The 22,295-nt window shown below is 30.1% G+C and overlaps 4 protein-coding genes across 6 annotated transcripts; 1 reads left to right on the forward strand and 3 right to left on the reverse strand.

Moving 5' to 3' along the window:
- Positions 1-961: 961 nt before the first annotated feature.
- On the reverse strand, positions 962-4,025 carry LOC145755704 (sodium-coupled monocarboxylate transporter 2-like). Its single transcript, XM_082571954.1, has 14 exons — positions 3,971-4,025; positions 3,808-3,911; positions 3,491-3,577; positions 3,389-3,448; positions 3,246-3,311; positions 3,067-3,186; positions 2,809-2,963; positions 2,553-2,693; positions 2,234-2,452; positions 2,035-2,147; positions 1,761-1,918; positions 1,419-1,621; positions 1,249-1,352; positions 962-1,176 (listed from the first exon to the last, which is right to left on the reverse strand). Exons 1-14 carry the CDS (start codon positions 4,023-4,025, stop codon positions 962-964), a joined length of 1,800 nt encoding a protein of 599 aa, XP_082428080.1.
- Positions 4,026-4,248: 223 nt separating this feature from the next.
- On the reverse strand, positions 4,249-7,874 carry LOC145754929 (sodium-coupled monocarboxylate transporter 2-like). 2 transcript variants are annotated; one of them, XM_082571098.1, is made up of 13 exons: positions 7,739-7,874; positions 7,324-7,427; positions 7,033-7,221; positions 6,852-6,917; positions 6,630-6,749; positions 6,392-6,546; positions 6,113-6,253; positions 5,769-5,987; positions 5,552-5,664; positions 5,284-5,441; positions 4,937-5,157; positions 4,747-4,850; positions 4,249-4,657 (listed from the first exon to the last, which is right to left on the reverse strand). In XM_082571098.1, exons 1-13 carry the CDS (start codon positions 7,791-7,793, stop codon positions 4,452-4,454), a joined length of 1,851 nt encoding a protein of 616 aa, XP_082427224.1. In that variant the 5' UTR covers positions 7,794-7,874; the 3' UTR covers positions 4,249-4,451. The 2 variants fall into 2 exon arrangements, with proteins under 2 accessions (XP_082427224.1, XP_082427226.1); XM_082571100.1 differs by having other exon boundaries at positions 7,324-7,444; positions 7,739-7,860.
- Positions 7,875-8,057: 183 nt separating this feature from the next.
- Positions 8,058-11,360, reverse strand: LOC145755070 (sodium-coupled monocarboxylate transporter 2-like). The gene is made up of 13 exons (XM_082571271.1): positions 11,234-11,360; positions 11,041-11,144; positions 10,770-10,958; positions 10,628-10,693; positions 10,396-10,515; positions 10,091-10,245; positions 9,849-9,989; positions 9,533-9,751; positions 9,364-9,476; positions 9,131-9,288; positions 8,805-9,025; positions 8,569-8,672; positions 8,058-8,423 (listed from the first exon to the last, which is right to left on the reverse strand). Exons 1-13 carry the CDS (start codon positions 11,271-11,273, stop codon positions 8,218-8,220), a joined length of 1,836 nt encoding a protein of 611 aa, XP_082427397.1. The 5' UTR covers positions 11,274-11,360; the 3' UTR covers positions 8,058-8,217.
- Positions 11,361-12,819: 1,459 nt separating this feature from the next.
- LOC145754788 (RNA polymerase II elongation factor ELL2-like) lies at positions 12,820-21,863 on the forward strand. 2 transcript variants are annotated; one of them, XM_082570905.1, is made up of 15 exons: positions 12,820-13,205; positions 13,280-13,410; positions 13,504-13,551; positions 14,669-14,778; positions 15,138-15,272; positions 15,675-15,712; positions 15,905-16,007; positions 16,491-16,646; positions 16,771-16,888; positions 17,362-17,483; positions 17,933-18,525; positions 18,598-18,643; positions 18,883-18,976; positions 19,617-19,739; positions 19,905-21,863. In XM_082570905.1, exons 2-15 carry the CDS (start codon positions 13,288-13,290, stop codon positions 20,115-20,117), a joined length of 2,022 nt encoding a protein of 673 aa, XP_082427031.1. In that variant the 5' UTR covers positions 12,820-13,205; positions 13,280-13,287; the 3' UTR covers positions 20,118-21,863. The 2 variants fall into 2 exon arrangements, with proteins under 2 accessions (XP_082427031.1, XP_082427030.1); XM_082570904.1 differs by having other exon boundaries at positions 12,820-13,410.
- The last annotated feature ends 432 nt before the right edge of the window (positions 21,864-22,295 follow it).

Below are 22,295 nucleotides of genomic sequence, written 5' to 3' on the forward strand. Positions count from 1 at the left end.
ACAACTGGGATCTAAAATAAGAGAAATTTTATATTCTATTCGTACAAAATTCAACATAGAAAGTGAAGCACAATTTAACTTTTAAAAGTGCCTGTGGCTGTTAAAGAGTTACTTAACTGTTGTCCAACGGCATAAGTTCCCCTGTTGTGTCATATTTACAATTCAGCATTATAGAAAGGATATACTGTTTTAAACTTGTGGTTTAAAATTCGTTAGAAATTTAAAGCTAGCATACTTTCTTACCGATGACATATTATTACCCGCAAAATAATAATTTTCAATCGTTTTCTTTTTGCGATCAACGACAGCATAATAAATTCCAACAGCTATCGACAAAACCAGTGAACCTAAGAAAACATAATTTAAATACAAATATTTTTTAAACGAATGTATAAATTTAAACTTACCTATAAATACCGTAAAATCTACAATCCCAAACCCTGCCACATCATTTTCACTCATTTTTATTAATATATCTGTTTTCTACCAAGGCTTAAAACTTTGTCGAAATTTTACTTACAGACTAACTGCACCAGGCAACTTTAAACACGCAACGAAAACTTAAGCCAACCTGAAAAAATTATCTGTTTTTTTTCAAGTTTTGCGTGTTCGGGCACACACATATTATTTACTAGGTAATAGGCTTTTAAAACTTGTTAGTCAGGAATTTCCGCGTCGCCGATTATATATCCATTACATAGCTAACTTATCTTTAATTTATTTTCGAATAGATTGGAACATGAATTTTTTGACTAGTAGTACAAAGAGATGTTGTAACTAGAGATAAGTCGTCCAGGTTAATTTTTGCCTAATCCATTTTGTAAACAAGAAGAAAAAACTAACACGAAAAAAAGAAACCAAATTTTAACAAACAAAATTAAATTTTATTGTTTATTTATTTCCAGTTAAACGGTTAATAATAATTATTTTTTTATATATGGAATATATTTTGAATATTGACTTAGAAAGCAGAGCAATATTTAATTATTGAAATCAAGTAGCGACAGTTCAACAGTTTAACTAGTAAAGCTTTTCTTGAAATAACTTTTTCTTCTGCCTCTTCTACATATTCAGGAACTCCAAACCTAAAGAAATCTCGAACCTTATTTGGAAAAATTTTGTTGTCGATAATTGGCAAAAAATATTTCGGGTTTAGTTTAGCTGGGTTTTGGGCTCCTATAAAACCATTATTGAATATTTTTAAGTGAATTTAGACTTTATTTTTTTAGTTTAAAGTAATTAACAAACCTGTTATAAAAGAAGTTATCAGCCCAACAAACACCGCAACAAGTAATGACAAGACTCCATAATAGTAATAAGAAATTGCATAAACAGTGTTACCCAAACTCAACCTAAAACAGATAACAGAAAGTAAAGTTTAGGTTGTTTAAAACAAGCCTTTATCTAATTATACTTACCCGTTGCTGTTTTGTACGGTTATGCTTGAATTTAACAACGTTGGATATGTTGTTACAAGACTTGTTGTAGTCGAATTGGTCATGCACTTATCTGCAAACGTTGGCAAAGGCTGATTTTTAGGTAAGTTTTCACCATGTATAATACTACCCAGTGCAACCCATAAAGTTAACGTAGTTGCTACAATTTGGCCAACTATTGCGCCCTTCAAAACAGTTTATAAAATTTTATAAAACCTTTTAGCCTTCTCTATATACCTAATTACAAATCACACATTAAGATGTAAATTAAGAAATATATTTTGGCACTGTACGATGGCCTCAGATTAATATGTCACTTCGTACCTTGGCTGTTGTCCATGGAAAAAATATTCTCAAAGTGAGTACGCCAAGAATTGGAGCAGTTATTGCTCCTCCGACTGTAAATATAAATTGAACCACTGTGCCTTGCAGATACTGTACACCAATGGCTAGGGTCATAGCAATCAATCCAATTGCCACAACTAAAGCGTAAATATTTTACTTAGATCAGTAATGCATCAGTAATATTTAACTAGAAAATTTAAATTTGTATGTCGAAATTACATTATTAAAGTAAATGCAACAACTTTTTATTTACCTAAAGCCTTGCTGATCGACAGTTGAGTGACTCCCCTTAGGTTTGGTTTAAAAAGTAAAACAAAATCTTCAAGAACAAGTACTGACAATGCATTGATAACAGAAGAAACAGTGCTGAAATTAAAACAATTTATTCATAAAAATATTTTAATTGAATGCATCTCCTTGAAAGGTTGAGGTTAGACTTAAGGTAACTTTACCTTAGTGTGCCACATGTAGCAGCAGCTACAAATAATCCTGCCATTCCAGGTACATCATGAAATACTTTGACTACCATGTAGGCAATCAGTTGATCAGGTTTAGCAACTTTCTTTGTTGTAAGTGGGTCGCAACCCTCAAAGTAGGCGTACATTGCACAACCACTCAATATGGCAATCATGGTAAGCAAGATATTTGGGATGCAAGACAACAATATTGCACTGCAAGAGTTCAAGTTTGTTAGAAAGAACTAAAGTATATAAACAATTACATAATAAGGAATAACTTCTCGATAGCAAAATCTTTTATCGAGTGTTTTACGTTTGAGCCTTTTTGATTGATCCACATGAAAGATATCTTTGATTGATTGCCTGGGATATGCAGTAAGGTACACAGTTCAATGTCCCAAAACCGATGAAGATACTTAGAGTAGAAAATTTAGTTGTTGGGTCCAAACTGAAGCTTTAAAAATTATTAAATAAAACTCAATTAAAAAAAAAAAAAGTTTAAAATCTTTTTGTGGTTTAAATCAAATTTTTAAAAACTGAAGCCTCGACTGTAAACTGTTGAAGCTTACTTAAACGCGTTCAATCTATCCCCTCGTTCCAAAGCCAGCCACACATTTTTCATTCCTCCTACTTCAATTATGCATTTGATACAAGTTGCAAGTAAGCCCACCAGCATTACCACAGTTTGTAAAGTATCCGTCCATATAACTGCCTTCATTCCGCCCTGTAAAACATAATTTAGTTGGTGCCAGCTATGGTTTAGCTGTTTTACGATTTTAAAATATTTAAAAACTAAGAATTTAACAAAGTTTTCTGACGATACTTACTACGGTTGTATAGAACGTACAAGTTAGACTAGTTAAAATAATTGACAGGTTTAGGCTCATCGGTGTTACTGCATTAAGCGCCAAAGCAGGAAGATATATTGTTAATGAAACGTAAAATGTCTAAAATCAGTTGAATTAGATTAAAATATTGGTAAGCTTGCATTATATTTTTAACCTACCCCTTCGGCAACAAACACAAGTGATGCAACTTGGCGTAGTCTCTTGTTGAATCGAAGTTCTAGATACTGTGTATAAATATATATTTAATCATATTTAACAAAACTAAGCCAAGCAATTTCAACAACTTTAAAAAGTTGATTACTTCGTAAACAGATTTTAGTCTTAGCCTGTAATACAGTGGTATATAGTAAAGATAGGCTATTATGCTTGTAGGAATTCCTTTGGTGCAAAATCAAATTGTTACCAATCCGAACAAGTAAGTCTCAGTCGGAAACGCGATTACAGTTAATGCTGAAATATAACTCACTGCTAAAGACATTGTGACTGGGATCTAAAAAAAGAGAAATTGTGTATTCTATTCGTATAAGGTTTAACATGAAAAATAAGGTATCATTTAACATTTTAAAGAGCCCGTGAACTTTTAAGAGTTACTAAAATATGGCAAATAGCATAAGTTCCTCTGTTGTGTCAAATTTTACAACTGACTTAACGTAATTAAGAGAATATTATGTTTTAAACTTGTGGTATACCAAGCCAATAACTCCAAATGTTTTTTCTTACCGATGACATATTGTTATTAGCAAAATAGTAATTGTCAATCGTTTTCTTTTTGCGATCAACGACAGCATAATAAATTCCAACAGCTATCGACAAAACCAGTGAACCTAGTAAAATATAGTTCAATAAAAACATTTTCCAAACAATTTTATAGATTTAAACTTACCTATAAAGACTGTAAAATCTACAACTCCAAACCCTGCCACATCACTTGCACTCATTTTTAATAATATATCTGTTTTACCACTAATGCTATTAAGTTTAATAAAGTTTTACTAACAGACTAAACGCATCAGTTGACTTAAAACATGCAGCAAAAAATTATGCAAACCTGCAAAAACGACGCAGCTTTTTTTAAAGTTTTTTTAGGTACACACTTTACCAAGTAATAGGAATTTACAACTTGTTATTCAGTTATTTCCGCGTCGCCAAACATAAATATACTTCATAGCTAAACGTTTTTATTATTAATAAGTAAGTATTGACATTATTTTTATTAGTAATACACAAATTTTTCTATAATTTTTTACAGCCCTTCTAAGAATTTAGAACCGTAAAAGTAATAATATCCAAGAACTATAAACATAACAAGAACGACAACAACGATATATACACTAGACCGATTACAAATCTTTCAACGTTTGCATTCATATTTTGTGAAATTCGTCATGTTTGCTATTTTTTGGTTCAAGTTTGACCAACAAAGAATTCTTTGAAAAATCGTTTTCTTCTTTGTCTTCGATATATTCGGGAACTCCGAACCTGAAGAAATCTCGAACCCTTTTTGGTAATCTTTTATTCTCGATAATTGGCATAAAGTATTTCGGGTTCATTTTGGCAGGGTCTTGAGCACCTTATATGTACAATTTATAGGTATTTAGATGATTAAAAAGATGCTTAACTTATTTTAACTTAAACAAATAGAAGTGTTCAACAACTTACCGGTAATGAAAGATGCTATCAAACCTATTGACACTGTGAGAACTAAAGCCAATGCGCTATAGTAAAGATGAGTTATCGCATATACAGTGTTGTTTAAAGTTGGCCTAAAACATAAAACATTAGGAGTATCCAAAACTGCAAAATTTTTGAAAAATTTTAGTACAAAATAAGGTTGTTTAGTTTAACATACCCATCATAAATAGTCGACGTGGTAAAACTTGAAGTTTCGGTTGAAGTGAACCACGTGGATGTTTCCAAATATGTCATGTTTTGAGATGTATTGTTGTTGTAGCATTTGTCTATAGACGTTGGAAGCTTTTCATTTTGGGGTAGATCGTCGCCGAAAAAAATACCTCCAATGGCAACCCAAATGGAAATAATGGTAGCAACAACTTGTCCAGTGAAAGCACCCTGTTTTAAAACATTATTAAGTACATAATGACTTATATTAATGTATATTGTGTAGCATAGATATTTACATATTTTGTATTGGTTTTGCATATATAGACAATTTATTAACAGGTTAAATATGTTTACCTTGGAATTTGTCCATGGAAAGAATATTCCAAGAGTAAAAATGCCCAAGACTGGTGAGCGAAGCGCTCCTGCTAGTGCAAGACTAATTCCCAATACAGTTCCAGAAACAAATTGAATACAAAGCGCAAGAGTCATCACAAACAATCCCAACAGCATCACTACAACAACAACAACATATCTCTTAGTTTTTAGAATATATATAGATTTAGACTTAGCCCCAAGATGCCTAAAGTTTATTAATTTTACTTAAGATAGTTGTCTAACTTACCCAATCCCTTGCTAACAGTTAGTTGCACAAGTTCAGTCATTTTAGGTTTTAGCGTCAGAATAAAGTCTTCAAGTACAAGTGACGCAAGAGCGTTTATACCAGACGATACAGAGCTATTAAAAAAATTTAATAACTTAACAAAGTTCCAAGAAATTTTAATACTTTAAAATTTACATTTTGAATTTTCTTGTATTTTAAAGAATCACTGTCAACTTACCTCAGAGTGCCGCTAAAAGCAGCTGCCACAAACAGCCCAGCCACCCCCGGTGTGTCGTGAAATATTTTTACGACTAAGTACGGTATCATTTGATCGGCTTTTGCGATTTCTTTGGTGGTGAGTGGGTCACAGCCTTCAAAGTAAGCGTACATTGCACTGCCGCTAAAAATGGCAATTCCGACAAATGTCAGATTCGCAGTCAGAGATAGTAACGCAGCACTGTTAAAATTAAAAATCATTCAATCATTTGTTGTCTTTTACAAAGAAATTGTGTAACTATAGGCTTATACATAGATTTAAACATATTGGCATAAATTAGTAATCAAAATTATTAAAAATCTTACGTTCGAGCGTGCTTGACCGATTTGCATGAAAGGTATCTTTGACTTACAGGCTGACCACAACACCTTCCACTGGCCGAAATAATGCCAAAACCAATTAATATGTTAACTGCTGTAAGACGCTTGGTTGGATCAAGGCTAAAACTAAACAATTAAAATAGCTTTAGATACCATATTAAAGTAAAGTAATGTACTAGAATATTTAGCAAAGTTGTAATCGCACATTAAAAAATGTATAACAGCTTTTAATCTGTAGCACGTTTTAAAATCATATGTACTTACTTAAGTGCATTTAATCTACCGCCACGTTCTAAAGCCGCCCAAACGTTGTCGAACCCTCCGACAATTAAAACACACTTGACTAAAGCAGCCAAGGAGCCAGCTAGCATTATACCTGCTTGCAGCGTATCTGTCCAAATAACTGCTTTCATGCCGCCCTAAAATTTGCAAATAACACTACTTTTTTAATATTGAGAAACAAAAAATTATAATAAAGATTATAATAGAAATCCAAACTTACTACGGTCGTATAAAATGTACAGATCAAACTGGTCACGATAATAGACAAGTTCAGACTCATAGGAGTTACAGCGTTCAGTGCTAATGATGGTACATAAACTGTCATTCCCATATAGAAAATCTAAAGTCATCAAAGAATAATGTTACGCAACTAGCACAACAACTACACAGTACAATGGATGTCTCCAAGCAAGAAACCTTTTTAGATTGACAAAGAAATTACCGTATTGACAATGATCACAAATGAGGAAAGTTGACGAAGTCTCTTGTTAAATCTCAATTCAATATACTGAAAAGAAACATTAGTCCGTCAATCAATCTACTAATTAAATATGCCAAACTATGCCTTAAAACACTTGATTAAACATGTAAAGTTGCCGATCTATCAAACCAAAATATCATACTTCGTAAATTGATGCCAGTCTCCAGCGGTGAATCAAGGGAATGTAGTACAAGCAGGCAACAATGATTGGTCCAATGTGCACGAAAGAATACCAAATTGCAACAAACCCGTATAAATAGGTTTCGGTGGGAAATGCTATAACGGTCAACGCAGAGATGTAAGTAACTGCTATGGACATTGCCACAGGAAACTACAAAATGTTAAAAAAAAATTATTCTGGCGACTAACAAAAAACAGCTAATTTATTTTTAGTAAAAGTTTTATTTTATGTATACTTTTAGCATATATTTACCGGTGACATATTGTTATCAGCAAAATAATAATTATCAAGCGACTTCTTTTTGCGATCAACGACAGCATAGTAAATTCCAATCGCAATCGACAAAACCAGTGAACCTAGTAGAAGATTTTTACTATATAAAAATTTTAGGTTAACACAGATACCAACAATAACGTTATTGAAAATCTCAATTTGTTTGTATTTTGTTTTTCTTACTTTCAAATTTTTTTTTATTATTTAAAAATAAAATAATAATATATTTACAAAGATTTCCAAATAAAAAGTACATTTTAAAATGGTCGGTCCAAACTATAACTTTATTTTAAACCCATTTTTTGTATACCTTTTTTCGCATTGTTTTAAAAAAATAAAATAAAAATTATGATTAACATCAATAAATTAAATCTTTAATTTAATCTCAGCTTACCTATAAAAACTACAAAATCTACGGTCCCAAAACCCTCCGCTTTATTTTCACCCATTTTTATTAACTCGTTTAATGAAACTGTTTCGCCTAATTAGACTAACAACTGCCTAAATGCTTTGAACTGCATCAGTGAGCTTGCAAACTTTAAAAACAATTAAGTCAACTGCAAAAATATGATTCAGCTGTTTTTTAAACCTTCCCAAACTTGTTTTTTTAAGTGTTTGGGGTTAGGTCTTAGGTTAGAGTAGGCTCAGTCATTTCCGCATTACCGCTTACACTGATATTTTGACACAAACAAATGCTGGTGTAAACTTAGACATGAACAAACGGGGTCTTTATTGATAATTAAACAAACTTGATTATATCAATTATTACATTTAAAATTAAAAATAGTTTTCACAATCGTTAATATTAACATTGCATACAAAATTCTATTAAAAGTATTTTTTGAAATGATTTATAAACTCTAATGTTTATGTTTAATTTTTTCGAAAATTGTCATTTTTACTGTCTTTTGGTTCAAGTTCAAACAACAAAGCATTCTTTAAAGTGTCGTTTTCTTTTTTATCTTCGATATATTCGGGAACTCCGAACCTGAAGAAATCTCGAAATTTCTTTGGTAGTCTTTTATTCTCGATAATTGGCATAAAATATTTTGGGTTCATTTTGGCAGGGTCTTGAGCACCTTGTTAAGTATAACAAAAAGATAATGGGTTAAACTGTTACAAGAAAACATTACTACGTTTAAAAACATAACCACATCAAGCACATGACATAGAATATAACAGCTGTGTAAAATCATAACCGTTAAGTTTTTTTTATAAGCATACCTGTTAAGAAAGACGCTATCAGACCAATAAACACTGTAAGAACTAAAGATAATGCACCATAATAAAGATGAGATATAGCATACAAGGTGTTGTTCAAAGTTGGTCTAAATTATAAAAATAAAGTTAAAGAATGTCAACCTTAAAGTATCTTTAAACAATTTAAAATTAAAACCAATTACTAGCATTAAATGTATTATAATACTTGTTAACCATTAGTCTATTTAATATTTAAATACCCATTAGAAACAGCCGAAGTCGTAAAAGTGGAAGATTCGGTTGAATTGAGCCAGGTGGTTGTTTCCAAATATGTCATGTTTTGAGATGTGATGTTGTTGAAGCATTTGTCTATAGACGTTGGAAGTTTTTCATTTTGAGGTAGCTCATCACCGAAAAAAATCCCTCCGATAGCAACCCAGGATGAAATAATGGTGGCAAAAACTTGCCCAATTAAAGCACCCTATTGTACAAAATATTTTATCGACACTTCATACTTTTAAGAAAAAGCCTTTTTAAGTTTGGTTGGTTATTTATTTTATACATTAGATATCTCTTGCGTTTTCACCTTTGAATTTGTCCATGGAAAAAATACACCGAGAGTGTAAATGCCCAAGACCGGAGCATTGGTTGCTCCTCCGATTGCAAGGCCTATCTCTACTACAGTTCCAGGGATGTTTTGTATACCGATTGCAAGGCTCATTACAACTAACCCCAACAACAATACTGCAACACAAAGTGTTTTATTTTTGCATATGGGTTTAGGCTTTATTTACTAATAATAAAGTTGTTTGTTGTAACCTAGAAATTTGCTAATAGTAAGCTGCACGAGCACAGTAATCTTGGGCTTGTACACAAGAATAAAATCTTCAAGAACGAGTGCACTAAGAGAGTTTATTCCAGACGAAACAGTGCTGTTAAAAAAATATTATTGAAAATCTCTGATAATTTGTGTTAGATTTTATTTTACCTTAAAGTTGCGCTAAAGGCGGCAGCTACAAACAATCCTGCCATTCCCGGAATTTCATGGAAAATTTTTACAACCATGTAGGGTATCAATTGGTCAGCTTTTTCTACTTCTTTAGTGGTAAGTGGGTCACAGCCTTCAAAGTAGGCGTACATTGCACAACCACTAAGAATAGCACTCCCCATTAAGACAACATTTACTAATGTGGAAAGCATTGCTGCGCTGTTAAAAACGAATTCATTAAAGTCTTGCTTAGTTCAGTTTTAAAAGACATTTAAATTTGAAGGTTAAATTAAATCTCAAAAAATGGATAAATTACATTCTTGCTTGTTTAACTGTTTTGCAGGATAAATATCTTTGACTGATTTGCTGACTACAGCATTTTGATAAAGAACTAATAATTCCAAAACCAACCAATATGCTTACTGCTGAAGTTCGCAGGGTGGGATCTAAGCTAAAACTAAACCACAAAAATATATTTAAGTTTGTCAGTAGCATGTTTACAATACAATTTCTACTAAATTAATAAAATGTTTACAAAATTTAAATCTTAGTGTTTACTTGAGTGCATTTAATCTGTTGCCACGTTCCAATGCCGACCATATGCTGTCAAACCCTCCGACTATTAAAACACACTTGATTAAAGCAGCGAGCGAGCCGGCGAACATTATTCCTGTTTGTAGTGTATCCGTCCAAATAACTGCTTTCATACCACCCTGCATTTTAGTTCTGTTTGAGAATCTTTAAACTGGTAGTTTAACTTTTTGCACAACACCACAACAACTTTGTGTTTATCAGTGTCTTGAAAAAAATCCTGTTTGTAAATGTGTTTATTTTAAATAGAATTGTAATTAAGTAGACATTACCACAGTAGTATAAAAAGTGCAGATTAAGCTGGTGACAATAATAGATAAGTTCAAGCTCATAGGGGTTACAGCATTTAGTGCTAACGATGGAACATATACTGTCATTCCCATATAAAAGATCTAAATTAAAAAAACAAGGTTGTGCAACTAACTTATGACTTGACATTGACCTTTAACTCCACTGTAAACTTTTATATGTTAAAGAAGGATATTGAAGGGGTAAATATTTTACCGTGTTAGCGATGTTTATGAATGAAGAAATCCGGCGAAGTGCCTTGTTAAATCTCAATTCGAGAAACTAAAAAATAAATAACTGGTTTGACGTCTAATACTATAAACCTATATTTAAATAGCATATATATAATTAAATTTACTTCGTAAATAGATGTAAACTTCCAACGGTGGATCAGAGGAATGTAATACAAGCAAGCGACGAGCACTGGGATAAAGTTTATTATTGTATACCAAATCGAAACTAGTCCGTACAAATACGTTTCTGTGGGGAATCCAATGACAGTTAATGCAGATATATAAGTAACTGCAATGGACATTGCTACAGGAAACTAGAAAAGTTAAAGGTTAAATGGTAGTCAAATAAATTTAATTGGTTGAACAAGATTCTATTTGGTAGTAATTTGAAATTACCGGCGACATGTTGTTATCGGCGAAATAATAATTATCAAGCGATTTTTTTTTGCGATCCACCACAGCATAATAAATTCCAACAGCTATTGACAAAAGCAAAGAGCCTAAAAAAATTAAAAAATATAATTAAAAAATTTTATTTTTTTATTTTGGTAAAATAAAAAGGATGCTCGATAAAAAAATATTTTTTTACCTATAAACACCACAAAGTCCACAACACCAAATCCTGCCATTTTTTGGTTACTTAATTTTCTAAAATACTAAATTTAAAAAAAAACTGCCTAACCTCGCTTTTATCCTACTTTGAAAAAAAATTAAAAATTTAGGAATAAAAAATCAGTTTTCTTGACCATTTTTTTGGTTTTAAAATTAATCTTTCTAAAATGACGACTTTTGGTCTAATAACCTTGCCAAAAAAAACAGTATGCCAATCACTCACTTTTATTATCTTGATTGCGTTCAGTAAATTTAGGTTTAAAGGTTAGTTAATTTTTTGTTCGATCCGCACGATTTAGCTGGTGACAGCTTGTGCAACCGCAGCAGTTTTAAACATTTGTTTTTCGAAAACATTTCTTTTAATTACTTAGGTTTAAACTTCTAACCTCAGTCATTTTGCATTACTGGTTGTTTTGAAGGTATCACGCTATTTGATGAGGTTATTCAAGGTTTGTTTTTTATTATTTCGACTGCCTTTTGTTGATGAATAATTCTCTTTACAAATGTTGCTCGTTTTTATTAAGTTTAAGTTTTGTATTCCGATAACGAAAAAAATACAAGACGCGGTCAAAATATCAACCTTACACAAATACCAACGCAGCACATCTAAGAAAAACATAAACTAACCTAATTTTTAAGAAAATGTGTTTGCTAGGCATTAAAGAATGAGGTTATGACATACTTTTGTATTTGTACAATATATTTTTAATTATTTCACGTAATTTGAGCTAAAGCATAGTAGGGTATGATATGGTAATATTATGGTTTGGGTAAAACTGAACCCTATTTCATTATAATTTTGTACCAAAACATAAAGTTAAAGTTAGAGGTAAAACATAAACACGAAGAAGGCTTAGACTACATTGTGATTGTGATCATACAACCATGATCATTGGCCTTAGCGTGTGAAATTAAGTTTGTTTTAACACAAATAAGGGTTTAGAAATGTATTATATTTTTAAATTCATGACAAATAAGCACTTTTCCATCTTATAAATATCTAAACAAAAATATTACATAGCCTGTTCTGAGAAAACTTTGGTTTTTGTTTAGTGTTCATTTTTTAACGTGGTTAAGTATTTAAATTATTTTATTTATTTAAAAGTAAAAATTAACTGTTAAAGACACGATTTTTTAGTAAATTATATGCAGGAATTTTTTTAATTTGCAAACATAGTCGTGACAAACGTTTCCGTTCTATTAACATAGAACTGTGTAGTTTGAACAGTTTTGAAAATGGAAGACATGTTACATTATTGAATTTTGGTGTTTTACTTAAACTTTAAATGATTACCCGCTATATTCAAAAACGACTTCATTAGTAGATTTACGAGCTTGCCCAGTGTGAGGATAATCTAATTTGTTGAAAGTTATGGAAAACACTTTTTCCCATATCGCACTTCAGTAGTTTTAAGGTTATTGACCGCACAATATATTTACCAAGATTTTGCCCGGCAGTGCGTTTTCCATTAAGTTTTTAATGCCCTTTATTAAACGTTGTTTGTATGTAAGGCTCTTGTAGTATTTACTATTGGAATCGTGTTTTGTAAACATAAGGGTAAATGTTGTCCAGTTTCTTTACGATGACAGTTGAATATTATTTTTTTGGTCGCTACTGCCAGACTGCTCTATATAATTAACCGATTATGAGTCACTAAGTACTATAGTTTTATTATTGCTTTTTTTACAAATTTTAAACTAATTACAGTTAATATTAATCAGTTATTTTAATGTTTATTTTGTTTATTTTTTAAGTGACTGTATAGTTAAAGGTAAAACGGCAACTGCTAAAGCAGAAAGCCAGAAAATTAACAGGTCTTTTAACAAAGTGTTTAACCATTGCTATTTTTTGCTTACAGTTTAGTTCCACAAATTGATAAATAATACAACAAAAAAGAAGCTGACTTTACCACAGCGGCTGTGGTGAACACTGCAAGCTTCTGTGAAAGGTTGAACTAAAAAAAATTAGAATCCAAAACTTAGAAAACGAAGTTAACTTTTTGTGGCAAAAAAATTTTTAAAGAAATTTCAATGGCCATCACCCTAAAAGAAGGAGATTATGCGTTACAAAATAATGGGGCAAAGAAAAGTGTAATACAGTTGAAACTGACTGATTCGGCGTTAAGGGCAATTGAAGTCTTTCAAGAAGAATTGGTAAATTACTGGAATCTGTCAATGAATATTTATTTTATTTTTTCTTATGTAAATTACTAATTTTTTTTTAATACTTGTATAATTAATTTCTAGGGCCGGAGTAGAGGAAATCCACAGATTAGATTTAATGGAAATCAAGGGGTGAGTTTTCATTTTTTTTCAATTTATTTATATTTTTAAAAATCGAACATATCATAATTTAAGTTATAAATTTACTAATGCTTGTACATTAAGATGTGGAAGCAGGAAGTTTTGTCATAAAAAGTTTATGTTGCATTTATCGTGTTTTAATTAATTATTAATTTTGTTATAACATGTGGAGTTATTTACATACCTACTTTAATAGCTACCATACTAAACTTGTTAAGACGTCAAGTTAACTATACCTTCAGTTCCTAATTTTTTCGAGACAAAGGTTTAAATACCTAACAACCTTTTTTGTTTAATTAATAGCCAAAAATCTTGATTGTTGTTAAGTATTTAAAAATTTATTTAATTAAGTATATTAAAAATTTATGTTTTGTTGATAATATTAAAAAAAAATTTATTTAAGAGAAAATATTTCATTTAAATAAAAGTAAAGTTTAAATAAATAGTAATTTGATTAATACCAAAACAGTTGCCTTATACCTGTAATTAATCGTGGTTTTCATATAATAAACCCCCAGGGCAACAAATTAACAAAGTTTTATCTGGGTAGGTGTGGCTTGCAAAGTCTTGTAATTTTGGCATTGATTGACAGTTTTAATTATGTTTACATAAAAAACACAGCTTTCAAAAACACTGATATGTATTAAGAACCACAAATTTGCCGAAGAGTTAACATCGTTAAGAGTTGTTTTAAGTGCAATTTTGTGTCTTAAAATTTATTACCATAGCCTTTAGCCTATTACTTTTTTATGAATTATTGACTTTTTAACATTATTAAGTTTTGCACTAACAATATGTGATATAAGTAGTTTAATTTATTTCTTGTTTATGCCAGATTGACATTCTAACGTTAAGCAATATTGTTTGTGACACAGTATGTCAGTTTAATTGAAGTTGGTGGTATTATATTGCAATCTAATGACTATACCATAATTGTAAATGAGATCAATTTATGATTAAGTCATTTAGAACATATGATATCCCAAAATACCACACAACGTATTAGTAATAATAAAAAGAGATTGCCACTTTACTTCAAAAAAATTCTGCCACTTTGCTATTTTTTTTTGATTATTTGTCATATTATCACAATATTTTATTGTTTTAGGTAATACAGATACCAGCCACTGATGGAAGCGAACCTCAACAATACACTTTCCTTCTTGCTGGGTTAACCCAGGCATCTCAGATTGATTGTATACATCAATTAGCTGCAAGGTTTGTATTTTTATTTTAATTTTTATGTCATGATGGATTGTTATGTAAGGGCTATAATGAGAAAGTTTGTAAATTTTAAGGTAAGGTTTTGTTAAATGAGTTTAAATTATTTTTGCACCATTTTAGCACAATTATTCAATTCTTTATAAGTAAATAAATAAGTATATAATTTAATTAAACTTTAAATAACTAAACAAATAACCAAATTTAACTCTAGATAAATAGACAAATAAGTAAACACTCTGATAAGCTGCAGCAAAAATTACATTTAAAGCCTCCTTAATATACAAATAAAAAAAACATTTTATTAAATCACAAAAATTGAAGGGACGAAAATAAACACCTGTTACTTTTTATAGTCGCAAGGAAACATTCGGCCGAATTGCTTTGCTCGGCGGCATTCAACAAAAAATTACGATCAATGCCAACGATGATTCGTATAACGCCACAAGAAAAAGAATGACTCTTGTCAAGCAACAAGAACAAAAAACAAGGTAAAAGAAATCAAAAACAATAAAAATGGTGCAAAAACATGCAGTTACTGTTTAATGGTCTTAAAACATAATAATATGCAGTTTATACAAAAAAATATGTTTCATTTATAAATATGTTGTAACAAAATCTTATTCTAAAGGTAATTTACTTTCAAACTATAAAACTAAACTTTATACAGCTTATATATATATTTTTTTAATGTGTTTTTCTATACATTTATTTATAATGCAGTTAAATTGCGAATTCTATGTGTGCTTTGCCTTGAGGGTGTCAATTATTTATAACTCATTAAATAAATTTCAATTTATAACAAACAGATTAGCAAATGGCATTGAATTCTAAATGTAGAAGTCGGAAATTTGACGTTACTAATTTTAACTGATTAATTGTTTTATTTTTAGCACCAAAGTTATAAAGCAGCCCTCGAGTTCGAAATTAGGTAAGAAAATAAAACTATATTTGAAACCATTTTGTCAATGAAAAAAGTTTATTCTAATTGAGGTGTTAAATTTGTGCCAATGCCAAATTAATTTATTATTTTTTTGTTTTTTGTGATCGAAAATTACGTGGCTTTACACTACATGACTATTTGTATTAATTTTCAGTAAATTTTTTTTTTTATATATTGTAGGCAAAAAGAAATATCTTCACCGTCAGTTGTTAGACAAAAATACAAGCAGTAGAAATGGAACTCCACCTCCTGCAAGGTCCAGTAACAATCATTCCTTCACCAGGTTAGTAAAATATTCTTAATAACAAATCATTTAAAAAAATCTTTGGCTTAGCATTTTGTTTTTCTCATTAGAAAAACACTAAAAATCTTATATGTACAGGCCCACGCATGGCAAACATCAATTTTTAACATTATTGTTTACATAGCTGCAAGGCACTTTTGTTCAACAATTTTTAAACTTAAACTCACTTATACCCACTTAAAGATATTTAACAAATAAGATTTGGCATTTAACTTATAGTTAAAACTAGAATCAGAGTTAAAAATAAACAAAGTATTGTTATTATGATTATGTAAATATTTGTACTGGCTTTGCAGAATTTTTGTGGGACTAATTTATATAACTACTTTATGTTTATTGCTCAAATTAGCAAATTAGAATTTTTTGGTTAATTAAAATGTTTTATACGATTTTACATTATTTACTAAAAACTGTTTGACAAATTTTCTTGAATATATTTTTTAAATTAAACCAAAATTTCAGGTCTTCTTCACCCTTGACCACAGGCATGTCTGTTTCTCCCGTCTCAAGCAGTTTGGGGGATCTACCAGGTGTAAGAAGCAAAACGAAACCAGTGTTGTCACTACCCTCCTCCACAAATAACTTACAACCTTTACTTGTGTCCGGCAAAACTTTACAGTGAGCTCCTACAAAAATTTTTTCTATAAATTTAATAATACTTAATGTGTATTAAAAGTTATTAATCACTCATTTTAAAATAGTTAAAATGATAGATTTATATTTATTGTGGTTAATTTTACAGGGACCGAGTTATTCATTACCTGGCTCTTAAACCATTAAAACTACAGGAGTTGCTACTTAAACTAGGGAGAGCTGGCCCTGTTCCTGAAAAACCAAAGCTAACTAATATTCTTCAACAGGTGAAAACTAAATTTTTTTGTTTTTCTTGTTTTTTTTTTATTTTTTTTAACTTTTAATTTTAGGAAGTTACACCAAAAAAGATTAGATTACGAGAATGTTTAACTCTTTTTTAAACCCACATAATTGAACTAAAGTAATCTCAACTTCCTAGGTTAGATTAAAATATCAAATTGTGGTTATTTTCCAAGAAATAAGTTTTGTTTTTTAAAAGTAATTCCCTTCAGTATAATCATTTTAAAAATGATACCAGTAAAAACTGTTTTTAAATTGTTAAATTTTTAACCAGTGTTTTATGCTTTGGCTGCCGACATAGCCTAGTTGTTTTATGTTATAACAACAAAAGTTATCACTAATTAGGATGGATTTGTTGGTTTAGCACTTTTAGGGTATGCCAGTGTGGTCCATTAACTTGTTTTTTTATGATTAAATTATGTTTTGATATTAAAACAAGTTTTGAATTTTTTTATTTAAGGTTGCAACTACTAGAACAGTTGGTATGGGGGCGAATGAATACACATTACATAAACATCTTTACAACGAGGTTCATTCAGATTGGTCAGCCTACACCGAAGAAGAGAGGTCTCAGTTAAGAAGGTCAGTTAAATATAATATTCCAATTTAAAGAAAGGATTGTAAAAAATATTGAAAAAATTTTAATACATACAATTGAACATACAGTAACATATTATTGAAAAAGAAAATAAATTTTTTTCGTAAATGGCCTTGATGCTATCGATATGTACATATTACATAACATTTATCTACCTAAGCCCATTATGTTTCTTTAAACTCGACCTTTTCTGTTTGCACTGGAAAAAATCAATAAGTGTTAAGCGCTTTATTCTAACCTCAGACAGAGACAAATATTTTTCGTAATCGCTTTTACAGGAAAATGTGTCACAGAACAGACTGTAAATTTTAACTCCTATTTAAACATTAATGTTAAACAAAACATCAAGGATCTTTATTATTTTAAAGTGTCAAAATAAAAGCATACTATATGTTTTAAATGCATTTATTAATTTATTTTCTTTAACCAATAGGAAGTTGGCTGAAATAACTTTACGCAATTCTGACAACCGCAAGCGGCCCCTAAATAACTTTGAACCCAAAAAAGATGTCTCAAGCCCGCCTGAATCCCGACAGAAAATTGTTGAAGACAGTTACACAAATCCTGTGCGCAAAAAGCAACGAGTTTCGCTCTACAGCAAATCAAGTCCAAACTCCTCTTCAAATCGTGCTCGGTCGATTTCGCCACTGGAGAGCAGTCTTCCTCTTTTAAACACCTCCTCGGGAGGAGTAACTGGGATCAGCAGTAGTTCTCTCGTCCAGCTGGATTCGAGTAATATCTCGAGTCTCGGGTTATCTGATCCCGATCCTCCACGATCATCTGAGAAGAATCGCAGCAGGGCTAGGAGTCCTGTTGCTCCAAAAACTTCACCGCGATGGCAAACACCAAATCCACCTGAACCTAATCTCTCTCACAATCACAGAAATAAAAACAGTTTAAGTCCTGATTACTCGAGTAGCGATGATGAGACCTCACCTCGAGTCGACTCAAAGTCTAACTTAAATGTAACAAGTGGTAGAATTACTCCAATCGAGCAAATTAAAAATAATCCCTTTTCGTCGTTTGGTAAGTATTCTAAAAACTTTTCAAATTTTGTACTTTATAAAATTAATTTTTAATTTAATATATTTATTTCAGATGTGAGTAAAATAGACAAGCCACACCCTGGAGATGAGTTTGTAGAGTAAGTTTTATCGTGTTGATCTTCATGCCTAATTAACCATTAATATAAAAGTCATTAATTTTGTTGCTATTAATATACCATTTAAAATCAATTTGCAATAAAAAACTGTTAATACCTTTTAAATGTTATTCTAATTAAGCACTTTGGCTTATCATGCTTCAGCATGTTTTCAGTATTAAGTTTAATTACAAAATAATTGGTATTTAAAATTTATTTAATTAGTGAACTAATATTTTTAGGAGATACAGTACAATTAAAGCTTCAGACCAAAGAACCCAATACAAAAGTGATTTCTGCGCAGAATATAAAGAATATATACGCCTACATAAAAAAGTAAGACCTTTTTGAATTAAATTTGCTGTGGTTGTTGATTTTATGTAAAATTAATTGTCAATTTTTAATTTCCTAAATTTCAAACACACAAACTAATAACTTCCTGCCATTAATCACACTGAATATTGGTTACAGAACTTGCATTTCTGTGCTGTGCTTTTAAATTAATGATTGTAAATAACTGTATATATAAATGCATATGATTACCGATATATATTTGTATACAGAATAAAAGTAGTGCTATAGGTAAACTATGATAAAAATAATAATATAAAATCCAACATTTTTTTGTACAAAAGAGATGTGATTTGCATAGAACATAGGGCCCAAAACCATATCCAGGATTTAATTATGCATACTTATCGTACTTGTATATCCAGAGGGCAGATCACCCAAACAAAACAATTGTCATTAAATTGATATTATACAAACCGTAGTTCAATTAGTGGTAATCACAATATTTAACATTAAATATGAAAATATAAAACACTTACCACAGTTTTGAATATAACTTATCAACTTTCATTTAATTCTTGTTTGTGTAATAAAAACGGTGTTTTTAATTTTAAGTTTCCATTTTAATTTTATATATATTTTTTTTTAAATTTTTTTATTAAATGTTTTTTTTTTTGATTTTTAGTTAACTGCGGAGTCACAGAGATTTGCTGAATGGCAAAAACAGATGAGTCAGCAGAAAACAGGAACCGAACAGTACAAGAAAATTGCTCGAAAGGTTTTCAGCGAATACCAGAAATTAAAAAAGGTAAATTTAAAATAAGGAAATTGGCTGTGTCTTGCTTATAAGTATTAAGAATCCTACTACATTTAAAACAGTTGCCATTACATTTGTATCAATTTCTAATTAGAAAATAAAAATAATTTCTTGCAAAGATAAAAATATTTAAAATTAAACTTGTTAAAAATCAAGGATGAAAATTATCGAAAGCAGCGAGAGAGGATGCAGTATCTGCATCGCAAGTTAAAATACATCAAAGACCTTGTGCTTGAGTTCGATTCCCACCAGCTCCAAAATCAAAACCAGTTGCAAGATGGCAGCAGAGGAAACAACAAAAGAGAAAGGCCGAACCCGCATCGAAGGTCGAACGACGTGGTACAAAAACGAACTTTGCTGGCTTCGTAGAACAAGTTTTTCAACAAAATTCGACCTTGGACGAACACGTTAGTTTAGTTATTTTAAAAACACCATTTTGTAAAGTTTACATATATATATGTAAGTCTGGTGGTCCTTCACATAGAACATATTAGAGGTTTCAAAATATGTTTTTACTTCAGGTTTTAGGAGCAAAATTTCATATTACAAAATAGTAATATATATATTCTTAAATATATGTACTAATTTCCTAATTTTACAACATTTGTTTAAAAATTAATGCATTTGTTTATAAATAATTATTTTTTTAATCTTAATTTGAGATATTTAAAATGTATTTGAGATGCGTATTTAATTTAAAAAAAGGGTGTAATCAAAATTAATAATTTTAAAAATAAAAATAGTAATGCCTTTTTGTACAAAATACTTTTAAGTAATTTTTTATAAATTATAAGTAGGTTAATTGGCTTTCATGTGGAATGAATTGATATTCACAATTTCTCATATTGCATTAGGGTATTCTACATTAACATGTCTGTTTGTATATTTATTTAAGTTATTTTTCCTTCATTGTAAAATCGACGATGTTAAAATATTTAATTAATTTATTTTTTTGTAAGTTTTTTTTTGTAACACAACACTAAAAATGTAAAACAAAAATTTGTAATCTGTTCTAAAATCTGTTTTTCATTTGAAAAGTGGCATTCGGCATAATTTAAAAATAATAACCAAGGTATATTGTTTTTTTGTTCTATCTGCTTGCAATTCTTTCCGCATAAAGACTGTATCGATGTTTACTGTATTAGTTTCTTAATTTTCACCAAAAATGTTTTTCCATTCCTCCGTTAAAAGTAAACCAATATAAGACTAAGGTCACACTAAATATTTAGTCTTAACTTTTCCACTGTGCTTAAAAACAAAATTTATTATATTCTTAATTTGATTGCGATATGTTTTCTAAATGCTAGTTAACCTTTTTATTGCCATATTAGTTTTTTTTTGCTTAAAACCATAGTTACATTATTCTAACCAGTTCAAAAATTAATAAAATGTAAGTTATTTTAATATAGCTTGTTGCAACAAAAAATTCTTAAATATTTGCCATTGTACATGATTTTAAAACTTCATGGATATATGTTTTAAATCCCTACTAAATTTTGTATTTCAACTATCTCAAATTTAAATTTATATTTAAAATCTATCTAACACATACATTATATTATAACCGTTTTTGCAACAAAAATCATTAAAATTATAAAATGTATTTTACTAAACGTTGTTAAGCTTATTTATAAACAGTCTTAAATTTTTCTTATTCAACTATGTGTACGACCTACCATATTGTTGTAAATTGTGCCTTTTTATTATAACTGAAAATTTCTTATTATTATTATGTAGTATTTATTAGAGTGTGAACTAAGGTACACAATCAAAACATAACCATGTTTTTGTTTCTCTTTTCTAGTATGTACGGGTTTATTATAAGACAACCTTGTGAGTTTGAGATGGCTAGATTACAAGACTTTTGAGCCTAACTATTTAACAGTCTATATAATTAATTAACTCAATCCAGTAAAACGTATTTTTTACGGTGTTTTTTTATATTCTTTTGCTTGTGCGCAAGATTTTCTATTATTTGGATAGCTGTAGCCTAATTTGGTTGTTATGCGTTTTTGTTTTTTTGTTGTTAGCATTTTTTTGGCTGTTTAGGTTTAAGTTTTCTATTCTTGGTTCGACAGAGGTGTGTTACGTTGTCGTGTTGTATCTTTTCTCAAGTTCGACAATAAAAATTTATAACAAGAAATTGGCCTGTTTTGACTCGAAGTTTTAACCTAAAAGCATGCTAAAAATATCTTTGGTTCAAAGAGGCGATGTCGCAGCCTAAATATGACAACAATATGAAGGAAAAGCACATTGAATATATAAAAGTTTTATCCCCCCTGAAAATAATGAAATGGTTAAAAATCCACTGCAACTTATATTTGTTTGTTGGTATATGACATCATATTAAGCAATAATGCTGATTGGTGGTCACAAATACCACATTTGCAGTAGCCAATCAACGCACACAAATGGTTGCCATGTTGATTCTCCTTGGAAACTCAAATCTTCAAGTTTCATTTTTTGGTATTTTTATTGTAAAACGGCCTGCCTATTTTAGGCAGCCATCGAATATTAAGTACGAAAGATGCTTAGCCAAGAAAATCC

The sequence above is a fragment of the Corella eumyota genome, chromosome 6, assembly GCF_963082875.1.
Source record: "Corella eumyota chromosome 6, kaCorEumy4.1, whole genome shotgun sequence".
NCBI classification, from domain to species: domain Eukaryota; kingdom Metazoa; phylum Chordata; class Ascidiacea; order Phlebobranchia; family Corellidae; genus Corella; species Corella eumyota.

Coding starts and splice junctions, on each gene's coding strand:
- LOC145755704 (XM_082571954.1), bottom strand. CDS start 4,025: ATGAGTGCAAGTGATGTGGCAGGGTTTGGAGTTGTAGATTTTACAGTC. Junction 3,187..3,245: donor TTGTGTTTGTTGCCGAAGGG/GTAGGTTAAAAA, acceptor AACTGATTTTAG/ACATTTTACGTTTCATTAAC. Junction 2,694..2,808: donor GATAGATTGAACGCGTTTAA/GTAAGCTTCAAC, acceptor TAATTTTTAAAG/CTTCAGTTTGGACCCAACAA.
- LOC145754929 (XM_082571098.1), bottom strand. CDS start 7,793: ATGGGTGAAAATAAAGCGGAGGGTTTTGGGACCGTAGATTTTGTAGTT. Junction 6,254..6,391: donor GGTAGATTAAATGCACTTAA/GTAAGTACATAT, acceptor TTAATTGTTTAG/TTTTAGCCTTGATCCAACCA. Junction 5,665..5,768: donor GCTTTTAGCGGCACTCTGAG/GTAAGTTGACAG, acceptor TTTTTTTAATAG/CTCTGTATCGTCTGGTATAA.
- LOC145755070 (XM_082571271.1), bottom strand. CDS start 11,273: ATGGCAGGATTTGGTGTTGTGGACTTTGTGGTGTTTATAG. Junction 9,477..9,532: donor GCCTTTAGCGCAACTTTAAG/GTAAAATAAAAT, acceptor TTTTTTTAACAG/CACTGTTTCGTCTGGAATAA. Junction 9,026..9,130: donor TTCCATGGACAAATTCAAAG/GTGAAAACGCAA, acceptor TTTGTACAATAG/GGTGCTTTAATTGGGCAAGT.
- LOC145754788 (XM_082570904.1), top strand. CDS start 13,288: ATGGCCATCACCCTAAAAGAAGGAGATTATGCGTTACAAAATAATGGG. Junction 14,779..15,137: donor ATACATCAATTAGCTGCAAG/GTTTGTATTTTT, acceptor TACTTTTTATAG/TCGCAAGGAAACATTCGGCC. Junction 18,977..19,616: donor ATATACGCCTACATAAAAAA/GTAAGACCTTTT, acceptor TTTGATTTTTAG/TTAACTGCGGAGTCACAGAG.